The sequence below is a fragment of the Microcebus murinus genome, chromosome 17, assembly GCF_040939455.1.
Source record: "Microcebus murinus isolate Inina chromosome 17, M.murinus_Inina_mat1.0, whole genome shotgun sequence".
NCBI classification, from domain to species: Eukaryota; Metazoa; Chordata; class Mammalia; order Primates; family Cheirogaleidae; genus Microcebus; species Microcebus murinus.
The window spans coordinates 26,637,465-26,657,713 of NC_134120.1; the positions used below are offsets into that span (position 1 = coordinate 26,637,465).

The 20,249-nt window shown below is 40.5% G+C and overlaps 1 protein-coding gene across 3 annotated transcripts in view; it reads right to left on the reverse strand.

The window, feature by feature from the left end:
• Positions 1–20,249, reverse strand: part of SETBP1 (SET binding protein 1) — a 359,523-nt gene that overhangs the window by 14,712 nt on the left and 324,562 nt on the right. For all 3 annotated transcript variants that reach the window (XM_012790305.3, XM_012790306.3, XM_075993488.1), the window contains one exon: positions 12,752–12,922. In XM_012790305.3, the coding sequence (XP_012645759.2) occupies positions 12,752–12,922 (171 nt within the window). The remainder of the gene's footprint in view (positions 1–12,751; positions 12,923–20,249) is intronic.

Consider the following 20,249-nt stretch of genomic DNA (forward strand, 5'->3'; position numbering starts at 1 on the left):
TGTTGACCATGCTAGAACATCAAGAATTATATAAAAAGATAAGTATCTATGTTTTGTTTTCTTCCTGGTCTTTATAATAACTGCATTTGTTTATTTAATATTCAGGCTTATTATTGGCAATCTGATAGAAAACATGTTAACTAGGACATTAGAAGAATGAGGTTCTAGCCTTAACTTATCACCCCTCAATTCTGTGCCTCCTGACAAATCTCTTAATTTCTTAAAAAGACCCTTACTTCTGAATAAATAAAATTCTGAAAAAAGTCATATACCTCCAATTTTCCTCTGCTTTAGATAAGACATCCTCCAATCTTTCATCTATGTCTCTTATGAGATGGATTTCAGACCAAATCAAAATATTCCATTTCAATCGCTCTCCTCCAGAGATTTTATCAGCTGTCAAAGCTCATCTTAAATTTTGGTGCCTAGAATTGAACTGATTTTCCAGATATGAAGAGATAAATACAGAAAAATTGGATTGATAATTTCTATGATCAAACCACTGCACTTACACTGATGAAGGCAACATTAAAAAAAAAAACAAACAAAAAACAACAACAAAAAAACTACTACTCTTTTTTCCAGCAACATTTCACTGTTGGCTCATTTTAAATGGAGGCTCAATTAACTCCCTTAAATACTTTCATATAAATTGCCACCCAAACTGGCCATTGCTATGTGGAGTTGGTTTTTGAGCTCAAATGTAAGCCTTCCATTTAAATCTGTAAAGTTTAATTTTATTGGTTTTAGTACAGTATTCTAGTCTGTTGTGAAATTTTTGAATCTTAATTTTGTTTTCTCAAAGAGTGCCCAGATTTTTAGGGATTCTCAAAGGGTTTGAATACTCTCAGAGTGAATGCTTGTCCCTTAACTACTTCTGGGCTGGATTCAAGTGACTCAAATGCATGCTATCATTCTTCTCTTTATTGAAGATTTCTAAGAAAAAAAAATGTCAATTTACACGACAAAGTATCCCTGTATTTCTCATAAAAACAATAAGCAATTTATACAGATTGCTTTAGACTTTCACATATTTTTGCATCTGTCTGGTTAGTAGAAGACGGATGTGCCACAGAAATAATAACTTTGCATAGCCTACAGGTGTGTGCCCAACTCTATTATTTCTGTAGGTGTCAGAGAGAATATTGCATCTGATGTTGGATAGTGAAAAAAAGTCTTGCATTTTTCTTTTATCCAGAGGCAACTCTCCTGCCCTAGTGTGGAAAAAAAGACACAAGACAAAACAACACCAGGCATCGGTCCAGTGCTTCCAAATGTCGACTGGAATTCGGTTTATAATTCAGTCTTAAAGCTTTTTATTAATACTTTACATCCTAGTACAGCCTACCTGCTCTTTCAAACACCAAATTAAGTCCTCTTCCTAAAAGCCGTCCATGGAATCTCATTTCAGCATTAAGTTGTTTGCTCCCTTCCGTGTTGCTTACTTATCTCTAACAGCGCTTTGCTTAGTCCTGTATGATGATTATGGGATTAGTCAATATTTATCTCTCCTCTTAACTGCGTTTTCCTAAGGCGTGAGGACCATGTCTTAGCCGTCCTTATTCATTCTTGGAACAGACACTGACTGTGTCCCACTTTGTGCCAGGCACTGTGCTGGGATCTGAATCCTGAGCTCCTCCTCCTCCGGGCCGGCACAGAGCTCAGCCCACTTACTTGAACCGAAATCAGCCTGTGTGGCTTCTTCACCTGATCTGCCATCTCCTCTCTATTTTGTAAAGGCTGTGTGCGAGGCATGAAGGGAATTTTTGAAGGACAGTCACATCCCTGTAAATTCAAATAGACCCTCACATATTTCAGCTGTTCCCTACTGTCCTCAGAGCACCATTAACTGTTTGGACACGCTAAGCTATGACCAAAAGTATGTGAAATATAGACTTGATATCCAAGTCTATATGATAGACTTGTCTTTGATATCCAAGTCTTTGATATCCAAACTAATCAGAAAAAAAATGAAATTTCAATTGCAAAAACAAATTTGGAACTTATAAAGAGTCAATAAGAAAATCAGCTTGAACATTTAAGGCCACTGATTGGATCGAAATGATGGCCTCCGCCCCAGAAAATGAACATATTATATATTAATTATCTAACATCAAAACATATATGTATATCTGTGTGTGTATATATATATGTGTGTACACATACATATATTTACATATATAGAGAGAGAGAGAAAGAGAGAGAGGGAGGGAGGGACGGTAAGGCAGGGAGAGAGAGAAAGAGAATCAATTGTTGTTTTAAAGTAGAGCAATTACAGCCAAATGGAATGGGAGGTATGGAGATTTCCCACATACTCCCCTGCCCCAACATACGGCACAGCCTCCACCATGAATGGCCTTTTCATTACCAAACATTTGAATCAGAACTGTAATGGTTTATTGGGGGGGAGGGGGGTCATAGGCTGTTTTGGCAAATATATATATATACATCCACATTCTGAGCGCTATACCAGTAGTTTTTTGAGAAAAACTTATTGCTTTAACTTTTTTTCTTTTTTCAAATATAAGCTTGGACAGATTCAAGGCAGCAAGTACGCCTTCCTCAATTTAAGATTTGACAATTTAAGAGGAAAAAGCTCATTCATCATCTTTCCCTTTAAGAGACCATAAATTATTGGCTCATATACCATGTGGCTTGGATTCTAGGAAAAGTTAGTGTAAACAAACCCAAGTTACAATGCGTGGAGTAAGAGAGTGAGTCATAAACAAAACACAGACATATGCTCTCATATAAATACGGGCCTGGATCATCAGCTTCCCAAAGTCTGCTTCCCATTAATTACACAACAAAATGAACTTTCCATATGTAAAGCCCAAATCGCTTCACTCTGGCAACTTGTGCAAGACAAAGACCAGGATTGTGGCTATTTAAGCACTAACAAAACTGGATTTCAAACTAAGGAAAGTCCTCTCAAAATAGCTTCAGGTACTGGGGAACAAGAAGATCCCTTGGAGGAAGTATTTTTGAGCAAGGAAACTATACCTGAGCACCTCCTGGGAACACTGCTTGGGAGGCTGCTCTGGGTCCCCTGCGAACTTACAGGTAATATTAGGCTTATTCGCTTTTGCTCTGAGTCCCTTCGCCTTTCTGAGGCTAACCCTGCAGCCACAGAGTGTCCACATACATTGCTGGGACCACCAAACAGTTTCAATTCCCTCCAGTAGTTCCTTCTCTCTGTCTTCTGGCACTGTCCACTGGTAGCACAAACTCACGTTTCCTGATTATCTTACAAAGGCTATCTGGTGTCTCTTAGTTTAAAGAGTACCAAGGAAACAACAATTCCTGGGGAAGAGGATTCTCCAACAGGTGACAAACTAACAGAGTTAGTTTTCCAGTGCACATTAAAACAGCAGATCTCAAACTTTAAGTGTCCCGGGTGGGGGAGACAGGGGTGGGGTTGGGGGGAAGAACTTTTACTCTTTGCTAGTGGAGATGTAGGTGGTTTTCAACCATTCATTCACCCAGTGATAATTTTTCTAACACCCATGCTTTGTGCTAATAGCATACCTTAGAGCACACAAGGGAAGTGTCCCAGAAAGGGGAAGGTTTGGGAGAACCTAGAGTGCAGCCTGCAGTATTTCTCAGGCTTCCTCATTTAATTGTGATAGCAACCACTGGAGGGCCTTAGTATCCCCATTGTACGGAGATAAAAACTGAGACCTCAGAGGTTAACTGATTTTCCCAAGGGCGCAGATCTCAGAAGTCCTAGACTCAACAGCTCAAGCAAGGGCTGCCCCATTTCAAAGCCAGTTTCATACCATGTTTCCTCAAGAAAGCAAAGAAAACAGGGAGCTGGATAAAAGCAGAAAACCTGGGCTTCCTTGTCAATTTTCTACTCTTGACTGCATGGGAGTGCCAGATTTCTCAATCCTAAAGTCCTCTTAGAAACCTCAAATTCCATAATTAAATAGCAAAAGATATTACTGCAGATCACATGTATTATTGCTGCTAGATTAAGTGTTCTAGCACATTGTTTTGATCCCACCCCTTTCTCCAGTTGGAACGCCTTCCATGGTTCCCTAAAGGGAACCAGGCAGTCCACATGCTGAAGGGAGCTGGTCAGGGTCATGAAGGAAGGTGGCGGTGGGAGGGGGCATGGGGTACATGACAAACTAACAAGAATATGGACCATCTAATGGGGCAAATGTCATCTTGTTCCAACTAACTGTTGCCAGATAGTAGGAAATCTGAGTTAAACCATCTCTGTAAACCATCCAAAGAATAACTGCAGACAGCTCTTGGCCCACAGCTGCCACTGAACTATTATTACCCTTCAGAGTGGTCAACATGCCTTTTTCTAGAATTTCAGGTACTCTATGTTCTGACCCTAAACTTCTCCTCCAGCCTCATTTGCCATTATCTCCACAGACACTGCTATCTCAGAAACAAAAGTCTGCCCCTCCAGCTTCTGTCTGCTTATCTAATTTGGCCCATCCTTAGAAGTCCATCGAATTCTTCTCTTCCCAGATCATCTTACTGTCCTCAGAACTCCCTTGGTACAAATCAGTTGAAAATTAATGACCAATCACTTGCCGGATGATAGCTCTGTTAGCATCTTAGATTGTTAGTCAGTCTATTCATTTAAAATATTATTTAGTATCGCATGTTTTGGAGTTAGGCCTTCTTAATTAGTGTGAAAGTTCCCTGAGGGCAGAAGCTGATTTTCTACTTGCATATACGCTCATAGATTTGACTGCAATGTGGCAGGTGCTTAACAAAATTTGACCAATTTTAACGAAGACTTAAAGATCTTTGAGTAAGATGAACTTGCCTTAGCAACGAATATCCTCAAGGGTAGGGGCTTGGACTATGTCCTCAGATAAGGGTATTTGGAAGGAAGGGTGAGGATAAAGATCATTTTCTAAAGTCTAGTTAATGGATATTAAGTTCTAAGTCCTAACATGACTAAGTTATGACTTCACATGATTAAATCCTGACACGACATAACTTCATTTTTGACATGAGAGAGGTCATAAAATACTTGCATATTAAGTTTTTAATATGGGATTGGTGTTTTCAATCAGCTGTTTCATTTCTTTCTCGCCACTGCCTTAAAGGCAAAATTTAGTTTTCCCATTGCACTGATGAGAAAACTTGGACCTAGAAGTCTCAGTAAGACTCAGTAGCTTACCTAAGGGAATGAATTGAAAAGTACTACAGTACTCTAATAAGGACTCCACAATAACTGGTGAGTGATCTCTATTTTTATTCCTCTCTCTCTCCCTCCCTCCCTCTCTCTCTCTTTCCCTCTCTCTCTCTATGTCTTTGTCACACCTGTCTCGCAATCCCTCCTCTCTTTTTTCTCCCTGCCCTCCTCTCTTAGACTGACTACAGCCTGCCTGGACCACTCAAGATCACTCTTAATGACAGTCATTACACAGTTCTTCCACGTTGCCTGAGGCCATTTCTGCAGCAATGGAAATGACTTTGCCACACCCCCGCCACCAACAGCTGGGCTCACTATGCCAACTTCACTAGACCCAAGAAGTTTTTCAAAAACTCTTCATTAATTACAGAAAACTCCAAAAAAAGCACCGTGCCTCCTTCTCATTAGCACAGTTGCTTTCAGTTGCCACTAAACTATCTCGCCACCATTAAACCAACAATCTAATTAGACTTCTGGAAATGGAAAGAGCCCGTGAACAAGGCAGGCGCCGCACTTTCATCTCAAAACCGATCATAAAATATTTGTGCCCTTTCGTACTTGGCCGCATAAAATCCGCGCCTGGGAGAGTCTCCTTTCATTCTCTCTCGTTTATAAAGAGGAGCTTGAATATTTGATATAAAATGAGTATCTTAATAGAAATCGCTTCACGTATGGGAGGTTTTCGTTTCCGCATTTCTCCAAGTGTGGAGTCCTCATTACAATAATCGCACCTGACTCTTCTCCGTGTCTGCTACCTCCCAGCCAAAGCTCCCAGGGGCTTCAGCGGAGGTGTGAATGATACTATCCCTGGGAAGAAGATAAAATGGATTATTATCATTATTCTTAAGAGGGTCTGACTGTGGCATGAGGTGGTTAGGAGCACAATCTGTATGAACCATTCTGAAAAGATAAATTGAGTTCAACTTTGCACAGATATGGCACTTTCAAACCTGTCATTAAAATCTCTGTGTTTCCTGAAATCTCAGCTCTGGAGAGAAAATAATTAGTTAAATTAAGCCCAGATATGTTTATTGAGCATGTACGATGCGCGGAGCACTGCGAAAGGGTCTTGACACCTAGATATGATTATGAGTTGCTCTACAGCAAGGCTCCTGGCTTTTGTGTCTCTTGTTTTCTTTCGATTTATTCCAAAGTCCTGGGAATTCATGGGTTGCTCCTTATGCATTGAATGAGACAAAACTTAAATAGGAAACCAAGACTCTGGCCACAATGCAAGATTATCACGCATGAAATATTAATAATAACAACGACCACAGCAATAGTAGCATCCATTTACTGAACTCTTATTCTGTGCCAGGTACTTTGCTGAGATTTTTCACAATGGTTATCTCATTTATTCCTCACTACAATCCTCTATACTAGATATTCTTTTCCCATTTTTACAGACGTGAACACTGAGGTCTGAGATCACTGAGCTGGTAAGTGCAGCACTGAGATTTCCGTGCAGGAAATAGGAGACAAGAACATATTCGTGCAACGGGAGTGTTTCCTGGCCTGTGTGTAGTCGTAAGAAAAATGAGCCAAAACTTAGAAACCAGGCAAATGGAAGGATGCAAGTCCTTTCTGGCCTGCCCAAGGAGTACTAATTATCTAGAAAAACGTGCCCTTGTTGGACTTGCTATCCACTACTGATTAAAGGATCAGAATCTGCCAGTTTATAAGTTAACTTGTAGACTTCTGCCTAGCAAAGATGCAATGATTTTTGTCCTGTAGAAGCGATAACACCCGAGGTTATGGTTTTATTGCCAATTAGGACATTAACTGAGCAATCCTGCCAGGCCTGTTTTATCTAATGTCTACGTTCCTATGATGCCCTGCTCCTCTAACTGTCTTTTGGGCCAGCTTTATCCTCACGCCGTTTTCTTCTTTAAAGAGTTGAATGAATCTTTGACATGAGTTTTTAGGTTCTTTTGAAAATAATACCCAGACAGTGGGGATCCCAAAGGAGTTTAGTGCTCGTTGAAATTTGCAAGGAGATGAGGATGGAGCCGAGGGCAGGGGCCAGGTTCTGGAGAGTTTGATGATTCTCTGGGATGTTCACAGCCTTGGCCATATAGGAACAGCTCAGGTGCCCTAAGATGTCCAGGAGTTTATTCCTTCCTTTGGGGCTATAATTTTTGGAGGTTTTTCAGAAGGCCTTTGGCATGTGACTGGGGCCCTCAGGAAAGCACAGCAACTTCCAGCCCTGCTGGGTCTGTTGGTGGCCAACAGCTGGGAGGAGGGAGCTTTTCCGGAGCCTGCTGGATTGAGCAGATCTTTCTAGGCAAACATAGGCTCATTTGTGATGCTTTCATGTGGGCCCATCAGTAATTAATTGTCTTTTCAGACAACTTGACCGATTGTCTTTAATTTGAGCTTTATTTGCTCTGGATCTTTTTTGGAAAGTGTCCCACTGTGTATTTTAAGTAATTAGTCTGGGATGGAGGAATTTATTTTACAATTTCAAAACTCCTTGAACATATATACTTATGACTCTTAGATATTTCAAATTCTATTAACTCATATATTTATTTCCTCTATTTTGGTTCTTTGGAAAGACAAGACTTTTGGCCGAATTGGACTGTTATTTTGGTGAGAAGCTTTATTTAGATCATGATTCTATGTAAGACAAAAAGCAAGTGAAAGAAATAATTGTATTATTCTTAAATTCCTGTTCATTGTTTTTTGTACCTGGATATTATTTCATTATTACTGGGCCTCATCCCGTAGATGGCAGTTGGCAAAGAGGAAAAATCAGGCATCATAGAATTTGGGAGCTAGATGCAATTTTCAAAATCATTTTGTTTCAGCTCCTAGCAGACTGAATTTCATTCTGATTTTATTAGAATTAAGAATTCCTACTATTATTTGTAAAGGTAATTAATTTTTCAAGATTAAGGTTTTTTTTTGATTATAGGTATCAGTTAGCTCTGATTGGACTGACAGTTTAGTTAATAACTAAATGGTTGACTTATTACAATATTAGTCTCTGCCATGAGAAGCAAAATGCCTAAAAATTTAATAAACTTATGAAATTTAAATATTTTCACTTACTTATGGGCTCTGGTAGTTCAAAACAAGGTAGAGCATATAGTTCATGAGAATAATGGATTAGCCTTGATATAAAACAGATGGAAGCTAAGAACTGTGCTCACTCTCTTTCTGTTATCTCTAACTGAGCTACACCTTGAGCAGTTCAGATTTGATGATTGCATCCCTGAGATATGTTTTTTTTTCCTCCTTGGACTTCAGATGAGAGAATGTTGGTGTATGAGAGACAGGGAGAGAGAGAGAAAAAGAGAGAGAGAGAGAGAGAGAGAGAGAGAGAGAGAGAGAGAGAGAGAGAGAGAGAGAGAGAGAGAGAGAAATCAAGGATATACTTGTTTTATAATCATTTGTTTTACCATCATTCCTGGTCCATACTTTCAGCTGCAAAACCATAGGGATTTTGTTTTACTAAGTTCTTACCACAATTTGGAATCTACTTATTAATATAGACCCATCTTAAATACAAGGAGGGAAAAACATGTTTCAGGAGTGAAATCATAAATTCTCTATACGTTGCATGACCTCCCTGAGAAGTTAGTTTAACATGTAGAAGGTCAGAAAAATTAGCCTGACTCATTCCAGTAGGGATTATCCGATATGATTATTAAATCGTTAGTGGGTTAGTGTAATAGAAGTTATTCAAATTATGCATCACTTTGAACAAACTTTATTGGAGCTTTTACTGCATTAGCTCTAATTACTCACAATAATGATGCAGTGCTCCCGTGAATCAGACCTCCTGTGCTGTGCCAGGGGACTGCCGCCGATCTATAGCTATTGAGCAGTTTGATCACGAAAGCTGACCTGTTTGAGCACCGCTGGCAGCCACTGCCATCCTCCCTCCCAGCAGCTCAGAAACTCACCCGTTCTCAGTTTCCGCATTTCCTCAAATGCCCCCTACTACAAATCAATAACTTCATAATCAGCATGCCTCTCAGACTCTGAGAAGCTATGAGAATTGCTTTAAACAAGAAACTGTGGGGTCTCTTATTTACACACACGTGTGTGTACATGCAAGTGTGTGTACGTGCACATACACAAGCTAGAAAAGACATATTTTGAAGCCTTTGACCTATATTCATCTTTCCCAACTTATGTTTATAAAATGAGAGGAGACTGTTCCTCTTTTTAGTTTTACCAAAGATCACTTGTTTGAAAAAGTACTGTGAGAATTACAGATTGATTAATTATTTGGCAAGTATTTGCCAACAGCCTACAAAGTGCCTGTCAAATGTTTTCCATTTAATTGTTAAGTGGTTCCAAGTATGTTCCCAGCATGTTTTTCTCAGATGTCTCCCACCCAGGTTAGTACTATAAAAGCACACAGCTACTGCCTCGAAACCATTCATTTTACTCAGTGATTATTTACTAAGAATGTACTATGTGTCAGGAACTACACTAGCTACTTTAGCATCCGTTATTTTCAAATGAAAGGAATTTGTAAGTAATTGAATTATTTCAGTGTCCTATTTTAATAAGTGATTTCTTAAATAAATTTTGCTGTATAAACCACTTAGTTTAACTCTTCTTTCCTTTTTTTCCCCCCTGCAGTTGTCTGGTTCCAAAATCATTCTGAAGAAATGATAACCTATCAGAAAATAAGTTGTTTCTGTATACAGCCATAAGTAATTCTAAATTATCTTATTTATAGTGAAAAATGAAGAAAGGCACTATAAAGAAAACAAAAATCAAGTGAGTTTTCTCATCAGAAATATATATGACTATTGCACTAGCATGCAATTAAATGAAATCAAACTCACAATCTATTAACTACCTACTATGTGCTTGGCTTTGGTTAAAACTATCCATCTCATCAATGTATGAATTTCACTCGCTGCTCTCCAAACGAAGTAGGAGTCCATAGTTACGGAGAAAGAAATCTGCCTTTGCTCATGTTGGGCCTATGACAGAAGTGGGATTCCACTGGAAATCAGGCAGTAAATCAGGATATTTGAGTTCCAGTCCAATTGTATGACCTCAGGCAAGTCTCTGAATCTCAGGAGGCGTCAGTTTCTTCACATGTGAAACAGAGCGCTGGCCATGAGCCCAGCCTGTGTGTTTCTAACTCTCTCAGGCTTGTGGGAAGCCGTTTATCTGTGGGGAGTGAAATCTCAGGAAGGTCTGGCTTCCAGCACCTGGGGTAGATCTCTGGCCTAGTTCCCCCTAAAGTTCTGCTCAGCAGCCTGAGACCCGGAAATGGACCAAATCTGTGAAATTCTCATGAGGATCTCATCTGAGTACTGCCAAACATAAACAAGCCATTCCTGCATCCTGAAACAGGAGAGTTTTAGCTCAGCTATGCTTACTAGAGAGGCAGGTTTAAAAGTTTAATGCCCACCTGTTTCTACTGCCTGTTTGGCATATTTGTAAATTATTTACCGAATGCCAACACAGGAGGCAAGCCCATGTGAGCAAGTGATCCCAAGAACGGGTTCTGTCACACTGAATGGAAAGACTGCAGGGGAAGAAGATGAGTTCCACCTGTCTTTTGCCCCCGGGAACTATCTGTGCTTGGCAAGCAAAGGCTGAAACACACAGGGCTAATTTCTGAATCCGTAAAAGGATGTCTCCAGTGCTTAATGGATGAGGCCAAGTAAGCAATTATCTGTCTGGGTAGTGCAGACCATAGACCAAATCCTTTGCTTCAGCCAAGTGATGTCTTCTTTGAATTTCAGGCCTGGCACCAGTTCTCTCTTCCAGGACTCTGCCCATATTGCTGCGTCTGCTGAGACACCCCCCCCCCCAAATAAAAAACCAAAAAGGTGCTACTTATCCATCAGGTCTCATGGCGTAGCTGCTTCTGCATTCCTCTGACACTTTCCCTTCCTTGACTTCTTCTTGTACTACTTGCTGGCATCATGTACCTGGCATTTCCCCCCAAAACTTTTCATCTCACACCAACTGAAAGTTCATGATCATATCTGAGAGATGACCCCATTCCTTCAGAGCAAGATTTCCCAAATAGCTGAGTAGAACATCATTTCCAAGAGATTGAATGAGATTCAATCTCTTGGAAATGAGATTGAATGCTAGTCTGAGAAAAACAAGTTTTGTGGTCAGATAAGAATGTGAAATTCTGTGTCCTTTCCTCCTGGAACCTCACAATGCACTTTGGTCAATTAAAGGCTCTGGCAAGTCCTGCAGGAAGAAAACAGGTGCTAGGTAGGAACAGCGTTCCCTATACTCACTTAATGCTGAAAACATCTTTAATTACAAAACACCTAATATTTTGCCAAACTCAATTTGGAAAGTGTCATTCTGAGCATTTCTTTCTGTTATTTCAAATGGGCTTATTTTCAAATTGCCAGTGATTTTCATGAAGGAGGTAGACAAATTGAGTTCTCTGCTCAGAGCAACTTGCTGTATTAGAAAATGAGTTTGGAGTAAATATTATTAATGAGACTCTTCTTGGGCTTCTAATTATAATAGGCATTTCTAAATACTGAAATGTGCTCACCACATTTACTAATATATTAATTTAACAAATATCTATGGAATGTGTCATCATTCTGCATGCCATGAACTTAGGAAGAATCTAAATTGCTGATTCTGCCTCTGGGGTACATTCAGTTTTGTTACAGGGGAGAAGAAAGTAAGTAGAAGGTATTTTTTAATGCAATCTATGAGGTGGTGGAAATGCATGGGAGAGACCCTGGATATTATGAGTGTTTGGAGGAGCTGTGACTGTCTGGGGCTTGAAGATTGGTAGGGTGTGAATAGGAACTGGGTAAGGCTGTCCCCAAGCTCTCGTATCAAGCCAAATCCAAGGCTTGCCTTTTCGGCAGCAAGGATGAGCTTGGCAGAGTAACGGTTGGCAGAGGGACTGGTGGGAGACCCTGTGAGGAGCAGAAGAGGGCAGAGGTGGAACAGGCCAGGCTACAGAGAACTTGGAATATCTGAATAAGTTTGTATTTTGTCCACTGCTGGCAAGGACTCTGGGGACTATTGAGGAATTCATGAAATCTCAAGGTACCAATGCCTCAAGGAAACTCAGTGGTAACTGTCTTTCAAACCAGATGAGCAAGGCAGGCAGTAATATCCAGTGGCTGAGGGCATGTGCCATGGGATCATGACTGTCCCCAGATTCCTGGGACTAGCTTCTTCAGGTTCAGGTTTCTCTTCTGAAAATGAGCATGCAAGTATTTACTCCACGGAGTTCTTTTACGAGTTGCATGAGGTAACACGTGTAAGGCCCTTGATGCAGAGATTAATAATTACTAAGGCTTGATAAGGAGCAATTAATATTGTTATCATTTAGTTGCTACTCAGTGGATGAGTTTGAGAATAAATGAAAAGCTTTTCAGAGTTCCTTTCCCTCCAGGTTCCCAGGTGATCTTCATTTCTTAGATCCCCTCTCACCTGAGAAACCCAATGCTGAAATACCTTCCATGATCAATGTTCCATGAAACAGCTTCCATATCCACGGGAGGTTGGCTAAACAGAGAACACTTACCTGTAGTTTCCAGAACATTCCCAGTGGGCCTCTCCACCCTCACCTTCCTTGGGGTGAACCCAAATCCTCTGAAAGGTGCTCACCTGCGTCCGACGTTGCTGCAGACGCAGCGAGGAGGGACAACACCGGGGCTGGTGGGATTGCAACACTGTCAACCACAGCTGGCTTCTTCCTGGTCATCATGGCGGACGCCGAGCCCTCGTTCTTACTGTGCGCTGCTGTCTGGTCCACTTTTAAGTGGGGACTTGGCATTCCTAAAAGATAATAACCCCAATGCTTGTGGTTATTTTAAAGGAAGAGGAAGATAGACAATATAAAACCTGAAAGTGATCGGAGGAAATGGTCAAAGGATTTGACCTCCTTCTCCTACAGAATCAAATGCTAAAATATTCAAAGGAAAGAAAAAAAAATAGCCATGACTGGTTTTGGTTTTGTGGCAGAGGTCAGGAGTGATCGCATTCCAGGTTGGCTGCCTGGACTTGGGGGCCAGGGCACACGCCTAATGAAGCAGGATAATCCCTCCCTCGGGCGCCCTTCTGCCTTCTGAGGATAAACATGCTGTCTTCACAAAGGCTACACTGTGGGCAGCACGAAAGAGGCTTCTGGGAAGAGAAGTGGCTCCCATCTTAGTGAGACTTCTCACTTTGTCCAGCTGGGAGACAAGACAGAATTAGAAGGGAAAACTGGCCAGGAGTGTGTGCAGGCTTGTGTGCTTTTCATCCTAGGTGCTGGGGGAGTTCTCAGGATGTGGAGATGAGTATGGGAGGAAGTGAGGAAAGGCTTTGCTAAGCTCATGCTGGAGCCACAAGGAGGAAGGAAAGACATTCTTGATGCCAAGAAGAGCAAATACTAAGTCATGGGCAGGGAATGAACAGGATCTAGACAAGAGGCCAGCCTGTTGGAGGCAGAAGATACTTTGTGGGGTCCGTGTGCAATAAGGGTCTCCAGGCTAAGGGAGAGCTGATCTGGGGGCCCTTGAGTGGCTGGCCATAACAAGCATCATATGTCATGTCATTAAGATGCTGAAAAGCCCTGGTAGACTCCTGCGAGGTGGCTCTGCAAGGGCCTGGAAATTTGCTACATAACAAACTGCAAGAGCTATTCTGCAACCTGGTTTCTTGAATCCAGGCTCTGCCACTTCCCAGCTGTGTAATCAAGAACAAGATGCTTAACCTCTCCAAGCTTAAAACTTTCTTACCTGTAAAAATGGGATGGTGACATTATTACCTTCTAGGGGTTTTTGTAAGCATCCAATGAGTCAATCAATGTAAAGTGCTAAGAAGTGTCTAGCACATAGCCCATGCTGTGTATTATTACTCCTGTTCTTGCTACTCTCACTAGTACAACCACCTGCTTCCTCAGAACCAACTGTAACCAGCAAGCAATGCCTAAGTTCTCTTCTCTGACATGACCAAGGATTTCTGAGCACCTTCCCCAGCTGCTAAAAAGTGACTCTCTAACTCATCCAAACATAACTCCAGAGACTGAGGGTATCTGAATCCGTGTCCAATGGTTTTCCATTCAGAGCTTCTTCACCTGTACGTTACACACCACCAACAGCAACAACAACAAATTGGGCTTTATCCCAGTAGTTCTGGACCCTTTTTTCCATCCCAAACAACCTGAGTGACATAGTCCCCTCCCAGAGTAACACTATCTCACTGCCACAGTGAGATCGACTTCACCTGGGCCCCATGACAATTCTGTGAAGCATGCAGTGTGGATATTACTATTTTCTCGATTTTACAGATGAGGAGAACACATTTCTAAGAGGTTAAGGGAGAACTGAATAAACTCATGTAGCTCTTAATGTCAGAGCTGGAAATTTCCAGGTAGCCAGACACTAAACCCAGGGATCATGCTGGTCCCCCTGATCCTGACCCCGATCTGTCGATTGCATGTTTCAGAATGAGGATAGACAGGTGCTAGTGCCACACCTGGATAAAACACCTGTAATCTAAGGATGAAAGTCATGCTGACATGTACCTTCCATTACTTTCTTCCCACTCTCCATTCCAATCTCTGAAACTCCCAGCTGAGATGCTGTGAATAACAATTCTGCTTATGCTCTTTTGGATTTTATATTTCATAGCAGACAAACATCAAATTCTGTGACAGACAGAGATTTCGAGGCACAGCCATTGAGGAAAGTGTAGCAAACGTGTATAGCACACTCTGATCGTAAAATATGCAAGTGTACTAGTGATAGGCTAGGTACAGACATATAACATACTTGAACTGCATCTGAAATCATCTATAAGGAGATAGATCCAAATAGTGAACAGTGATTATTCTCAGGGAAGGAGAACTCAGAGACTGGTGAGGAAGAGGAAAGGTTTACTTTTACTCCTTAGCCTTCTTTATTGTTAATATTTTTAAAACCACAAATGTGTATTAAACTTTTTTCCATTGAGAAAATAAACGTAGTTTGGGGAAAATCTAGAACTGCATTAGAGTGTGGGGTTTGGGATAGAATGACTGATGTGCTTTTTCAGCTGATTGTTAAAAAAAAATATGATAATGGGGAGAGCAGGCATGAGTCTGATGAAAAGGCCCCATTTTGGTACTCTGTATAGTACCACAGCAGTATTCTCATCCAACGGATGGAGGCATACTTTCCATGGGATACTTCTGGAACTCTAAGCCAGAGTTCTATTGGAAAATAGCTCCTTTGGAAAAACTCACTGATATGACATCTTTGTACCTGTGGACACAGATTGGGGAGGTAATTCTTTGTTCAGATTATGATATAGTCGGAGAAGGAAGGCCATAAACAAGAATAGTAGTGGGATATATAACTCTCACTTGGGAAAAAACTGATTCTAGTGGTTTTAGTTGTACCCATTTTTATGCAAATGCTCCACAATCCAAATTAGTCTCAGTGCACGTCAATTAATTAGAGCTGATCTGATCAGACCTCCAGTGGGCATAGTTTGCTACTTGAGTGTTTATGTTATAAAATACGTTAAAAGTAATAAAATCACACTTAAAATACTCTATCGTTCAGATTGTCACTATGAGCTCTCTCCGAAAACCCTAGATAATGTAGAATTTTCTAGATTATAGTACTACTTTCTAGTTGCCATCCAATAAATTTGAAAACAAACTAAAAAAAAAGAAAACAAAATTAAAAAAAAAATAAAAGCCTTGACTTTTTCTCAGTCATTTTGGGGTTTCAAAAGGATATGGAAACAATTCCAGAAATAACATACATAGGCAAGAATATTAAATAAACTTTAAGCAAAGGCTAATCTAAGAACACTTAATAATCCACAAAATCTATCTGAGGGCAGAGGTTTCAGGAAACTGAAATGGGTAACTGCTACTTGGGAGAGAGCACGGGGCAGTTGGCCACTGGAAGTCTTCCTTTCCCTTCATTCCAGGTGGCAACTGATGCCCCATGGTTTGCGAAAGCAAAGTGGCAGGGCATTTGGACAATTTCTTTCCAGTGTGAGCCTGGCTTCTCTCTCTTCAGAGTAGGGGGTTTCCTGAGACTGGAGGTTGATTGCAAAGAAACCCAGATATAACCCCATACTGACAGGACCCTTGAGATGTAGTACTGCTGCTTACACGGGGGCAATGAGTAATGTCAAGAGTATTTTTGCTCTGGCAAAGCACTGTCTCAAAGTCACAAAGCAGACTGGATGGAGAGCACTCTTGGTAGATGTGTTCAGAGCATCCCTAAATCCCAACACAAGGCGAACTGCACTGAGGATTGCATATTTGGAGGCCAGTGTGTTTTTGAAGGAGGAAATAACAATGCTAATAACTTTGTGGATGCAACATCTGTTCATAATTAAAAGACAGAGCCAAGAGGAAATAAAAAAAAAAGTTAAAACTATATGAAAACATTCTGCTATAACCTGTTGACCTCCATTGACAAATTAAAAAAAAAAAACAACTCTTTGAAACTGTGCTATAGCCTATGTAGGAACGGTCACTCATGTTCAAAGGTAATTTCTCATAGACCACTTATCCCCTCAAACCTCTACCTGTACACCATGTTTGCATTAGGGACTTGATTTATGGATTCCCGCTCATTCGATGCAGAAGCTGACTTCCTGTTGCCTTGGTTACTTGGAGCTCAGTTCAAGGTTAAACTACTCCCAAATCAAAATCAGTGGCAGGCGCTGCATCTAGTGGCCAGGTTATTGACTGCCCCAGGATGCGAAAAGGTCAGAGACCAAAGCACTGTTTACTGCCTTAAGGGTGAGTCAATAGCTTCAATATTTCGATTCTGTTTCTTCCAAAGTAGTAGTTGCTGCTCAATTACCTCTTCCCCAGGTTGCTCAAGGTCACAGAGGTTGTGAAGGAAAAGCAGGGCCTATGGTGGCTGACTTTCCCAGGATCCCTTTAATGAGCTCAGCGACCTTCGATAATACAAACCAGCCTCACCTTAGAGAAATTTGTATGTTGCTCTATGGTTTACAAAGCTAGTTATCTACTTTATCTCATTTTCTCCACAGGGGAGAAAGCAAACAAAACCCCTTTATGGGATGGCTACTATTTACTTCCCTTTTCTAGACAAGAAAATGAAATGGAGATTCAGAGAGGTCAAATGATTTATCAAAAATCACACAACTGGTAAGATGTGGTAAGATCTAGATCCTCTGACTCTCAGTTGGGGTCTTATTCTGCATAGTCTCTTTGACACAAAGCAGCTGATGGAATCATCACTGAGGGATCATATGTAATTCATTTTGCAACATCTACTGCAGAGCACAGCATATTTGGCAGGTAGTATGTGATTAATATAGGCTTGTTGAACAGTTTAATTCATTTTTTAATTCCAAGATTTGCAAATGCAGATATTTCCTGGTGGCAAAGCATAGGCTAGTGTGTAGGGAGAGGCTGACACCACTGGGGCGGTTGGTCCCTTCAGTCATCTTCCTGGCTCCCTTTACACTGTAGAACACAAGTTTTGGCATAGATTGGGAGTTATGTTATATTGAGCAGTTAGTGATTTTAAATTTTGCAAAGAGCTTCGACATGCATTTTGCTATTTGCCCCTCACAACACCCCTGTGGATGACAAGAGGCAGATGGCAAAACCCCCAAAGTGCAAATAAGGAAACAGAGGCACAGAGGACAAGGTAATTTGCCCAAGCTCACATAACACATGTGCAGACAAATCCATGCCGAAACCCATGTCCTTGACTCAATTTAGTGTTCTTCCTTTTCCCATAACACATCGACTTTTGGGTATACCAGTAAATGACATATTTTATACAAGAGAAAACTACCCTTGAAACCTTGACAATAATTCCCTTGCTAATATACTAGTTGTCTATTCAGATCCTCCCATGGCCTTTTTTTTTCTTGTTTGCAAATGAACTTTATGCATGGCAATAAGGGGAATCTAAGAAAATGAATCAAGTAATAGATACCCTTAGGATTTTGAAAATAATATTTTTCTGTGCCCAAGTCAATAAAACATTTATGTTTGTTATATCATCTTATTTATTAATTTGACAAATATTTATTGAACATCTACCATACCAGAGACATGGCATTGTTCAAAGCAGTTAAAATCCTTGTTTTCTAAGAATTACATTCTAATAATCTTTGCATAGCATAAGGGTAACTGTCACTTTTATAAGGGCAATAAAAGATCCTAAAGTACCTTTTTAACCATCAAAAAGGCAGAATCTGTGCTACTCATATGGCATCTTTAGGTAAATTAGAAAAAGTCAAACCATTCAGGTGAACACAGCCCCACGGATCTAGGGCTTAGCAAACAGAGGGTACCTTAAGGCAAATTAGCAAAAGGCATGGCTTCCTGTGTACCCACACATCCCTAGGGCTTATGGCTTAGGGGCAGGAGAGTGGGCGGGGTTTTAGCCTCATTTTCCCCCTGTGGACAGCAAACAACCTGCTTAATCAGAGATGGTGGCCCTATCAACATTTATTTTATGTCAAATGAATTTTACTTCATTCTAAGACCTTAAAAGATGACATTCTGGTAAGATTACTATTAAGCAGAATACTATTCAATGAACCTAGAATCAATCATTTTGAAATCAATAAGTATTTGACAGTCGACTCACAAAACTTGGAAGTTGTGATCTCTGTCTTCCAAGAGATGGTTTTTGAACTGAAGAGTGGTAGACGACAGAAATACTTACGTGATTGGTAAACCACACGAGATAGGAAGCCAAATGAGTCTTTCACAAAGTAGGAGGAAAATCAGGTCTCAGTGAGATCTGGGGTGATCTCCTGCTCATACATTTATTCATTCAACATTCATTAAGAACCTACAAGTGCCAAGCACTATCAGGCCCCAGGAACTTGAATCCTCTTTGAATGAAGCCAACCATCCACTCAAGAAGCCAAGAAGCCAGACACAGGTACAAAAATCCCAGTCTTGAAAATGGGTAGAATTCATGGACTTGAAGTAGAAGGAGGGCCTGCTAGGGCTGCTAAACGAACAAACCAAAAGTAGAAATAGCAAGTCTTCTCTGTGTAGCTGAGAGAAGAATGCTTTGGATGAGCCTCGAAAAATAAATACTGAGATTATGTTGGGAAAGGGGAAAATGAAACCTACATCTCTTTGTCAGACAGAGTCAGTGCCTTTCTCTCCCTTGTTTTCTTTCTATCCTGAACATATCTCTGTAATAGGACTTATCTCTTTGTTCTGTATTTATTTGTTCATTGATCTGCCAATTCTTCCAGGCAACTGCAAAATCCTAGAGGTTAGGAACCAGGTCTCACTTTCTTTTAGTTCTCCAGCACCTTGCTCGGTAGATAATAGGTACATAAAAATGTTGGATTGATGAATGGATGGACAAACGGAACACACATCTACTTTTCAAGAACCAAATGTTGTAGGAAACCACCCTAACTGCTTTAGCCCACATGTTCATCTATTCTAAAGCTCTTTTTAAAGAACTGAATAGAATATACTATATTTTATACTACACAATACAGCAAATTGGTGAAGAATATATTCTCTGGAATAATACTACTTGCCTCGCTAACTGTGTAATTTTGGGCAAGTTTTATTAACATTCCATACCACACCTCAGTTTCCTTCACCTGTTAAAAGAGTTTGTTGTGAGGACTAAAGACGTTTATAGATTGTCACAAACACGATAATGTCCCACCTCCAAAGCTGTCCACATCGTAATCCCTAGAACCTGTGAATATGTTATGTAACAGGGTAAAGGAGAATTAAGGCTGCAGATAGAATTAATCTTGCTAATCAGCTGACCTTAAGATAGCGGGAACATCCTTAATTATCCAGATTGTCACAATCCAATTACAAGGGTCCCTTATAGTAGAAGAAGAAGGCAGAAGAGAAGAGTCAGAGAGAAAGAGGTATTATGATAGAAAAAGGGTCAGAGAGATGCTCAGTGTTGCTAGATCTGAAGATGGCTCTAAAGATAAAGCTCCCTTAACACCTTGAATTTAGCTCAAAAAGGCCCATTCCAACCTATAGTAGAGTAAGATAATACATTTGTATTGTTTAAGTCACTACGTTTGTTGAAATCTGTTATCGCAGCAAGAGAAAACTAATGTACATACAAAAACACTTACTGTGATGCCTAGTTATAATAACTACTCAATTGTGTTAACCATTATT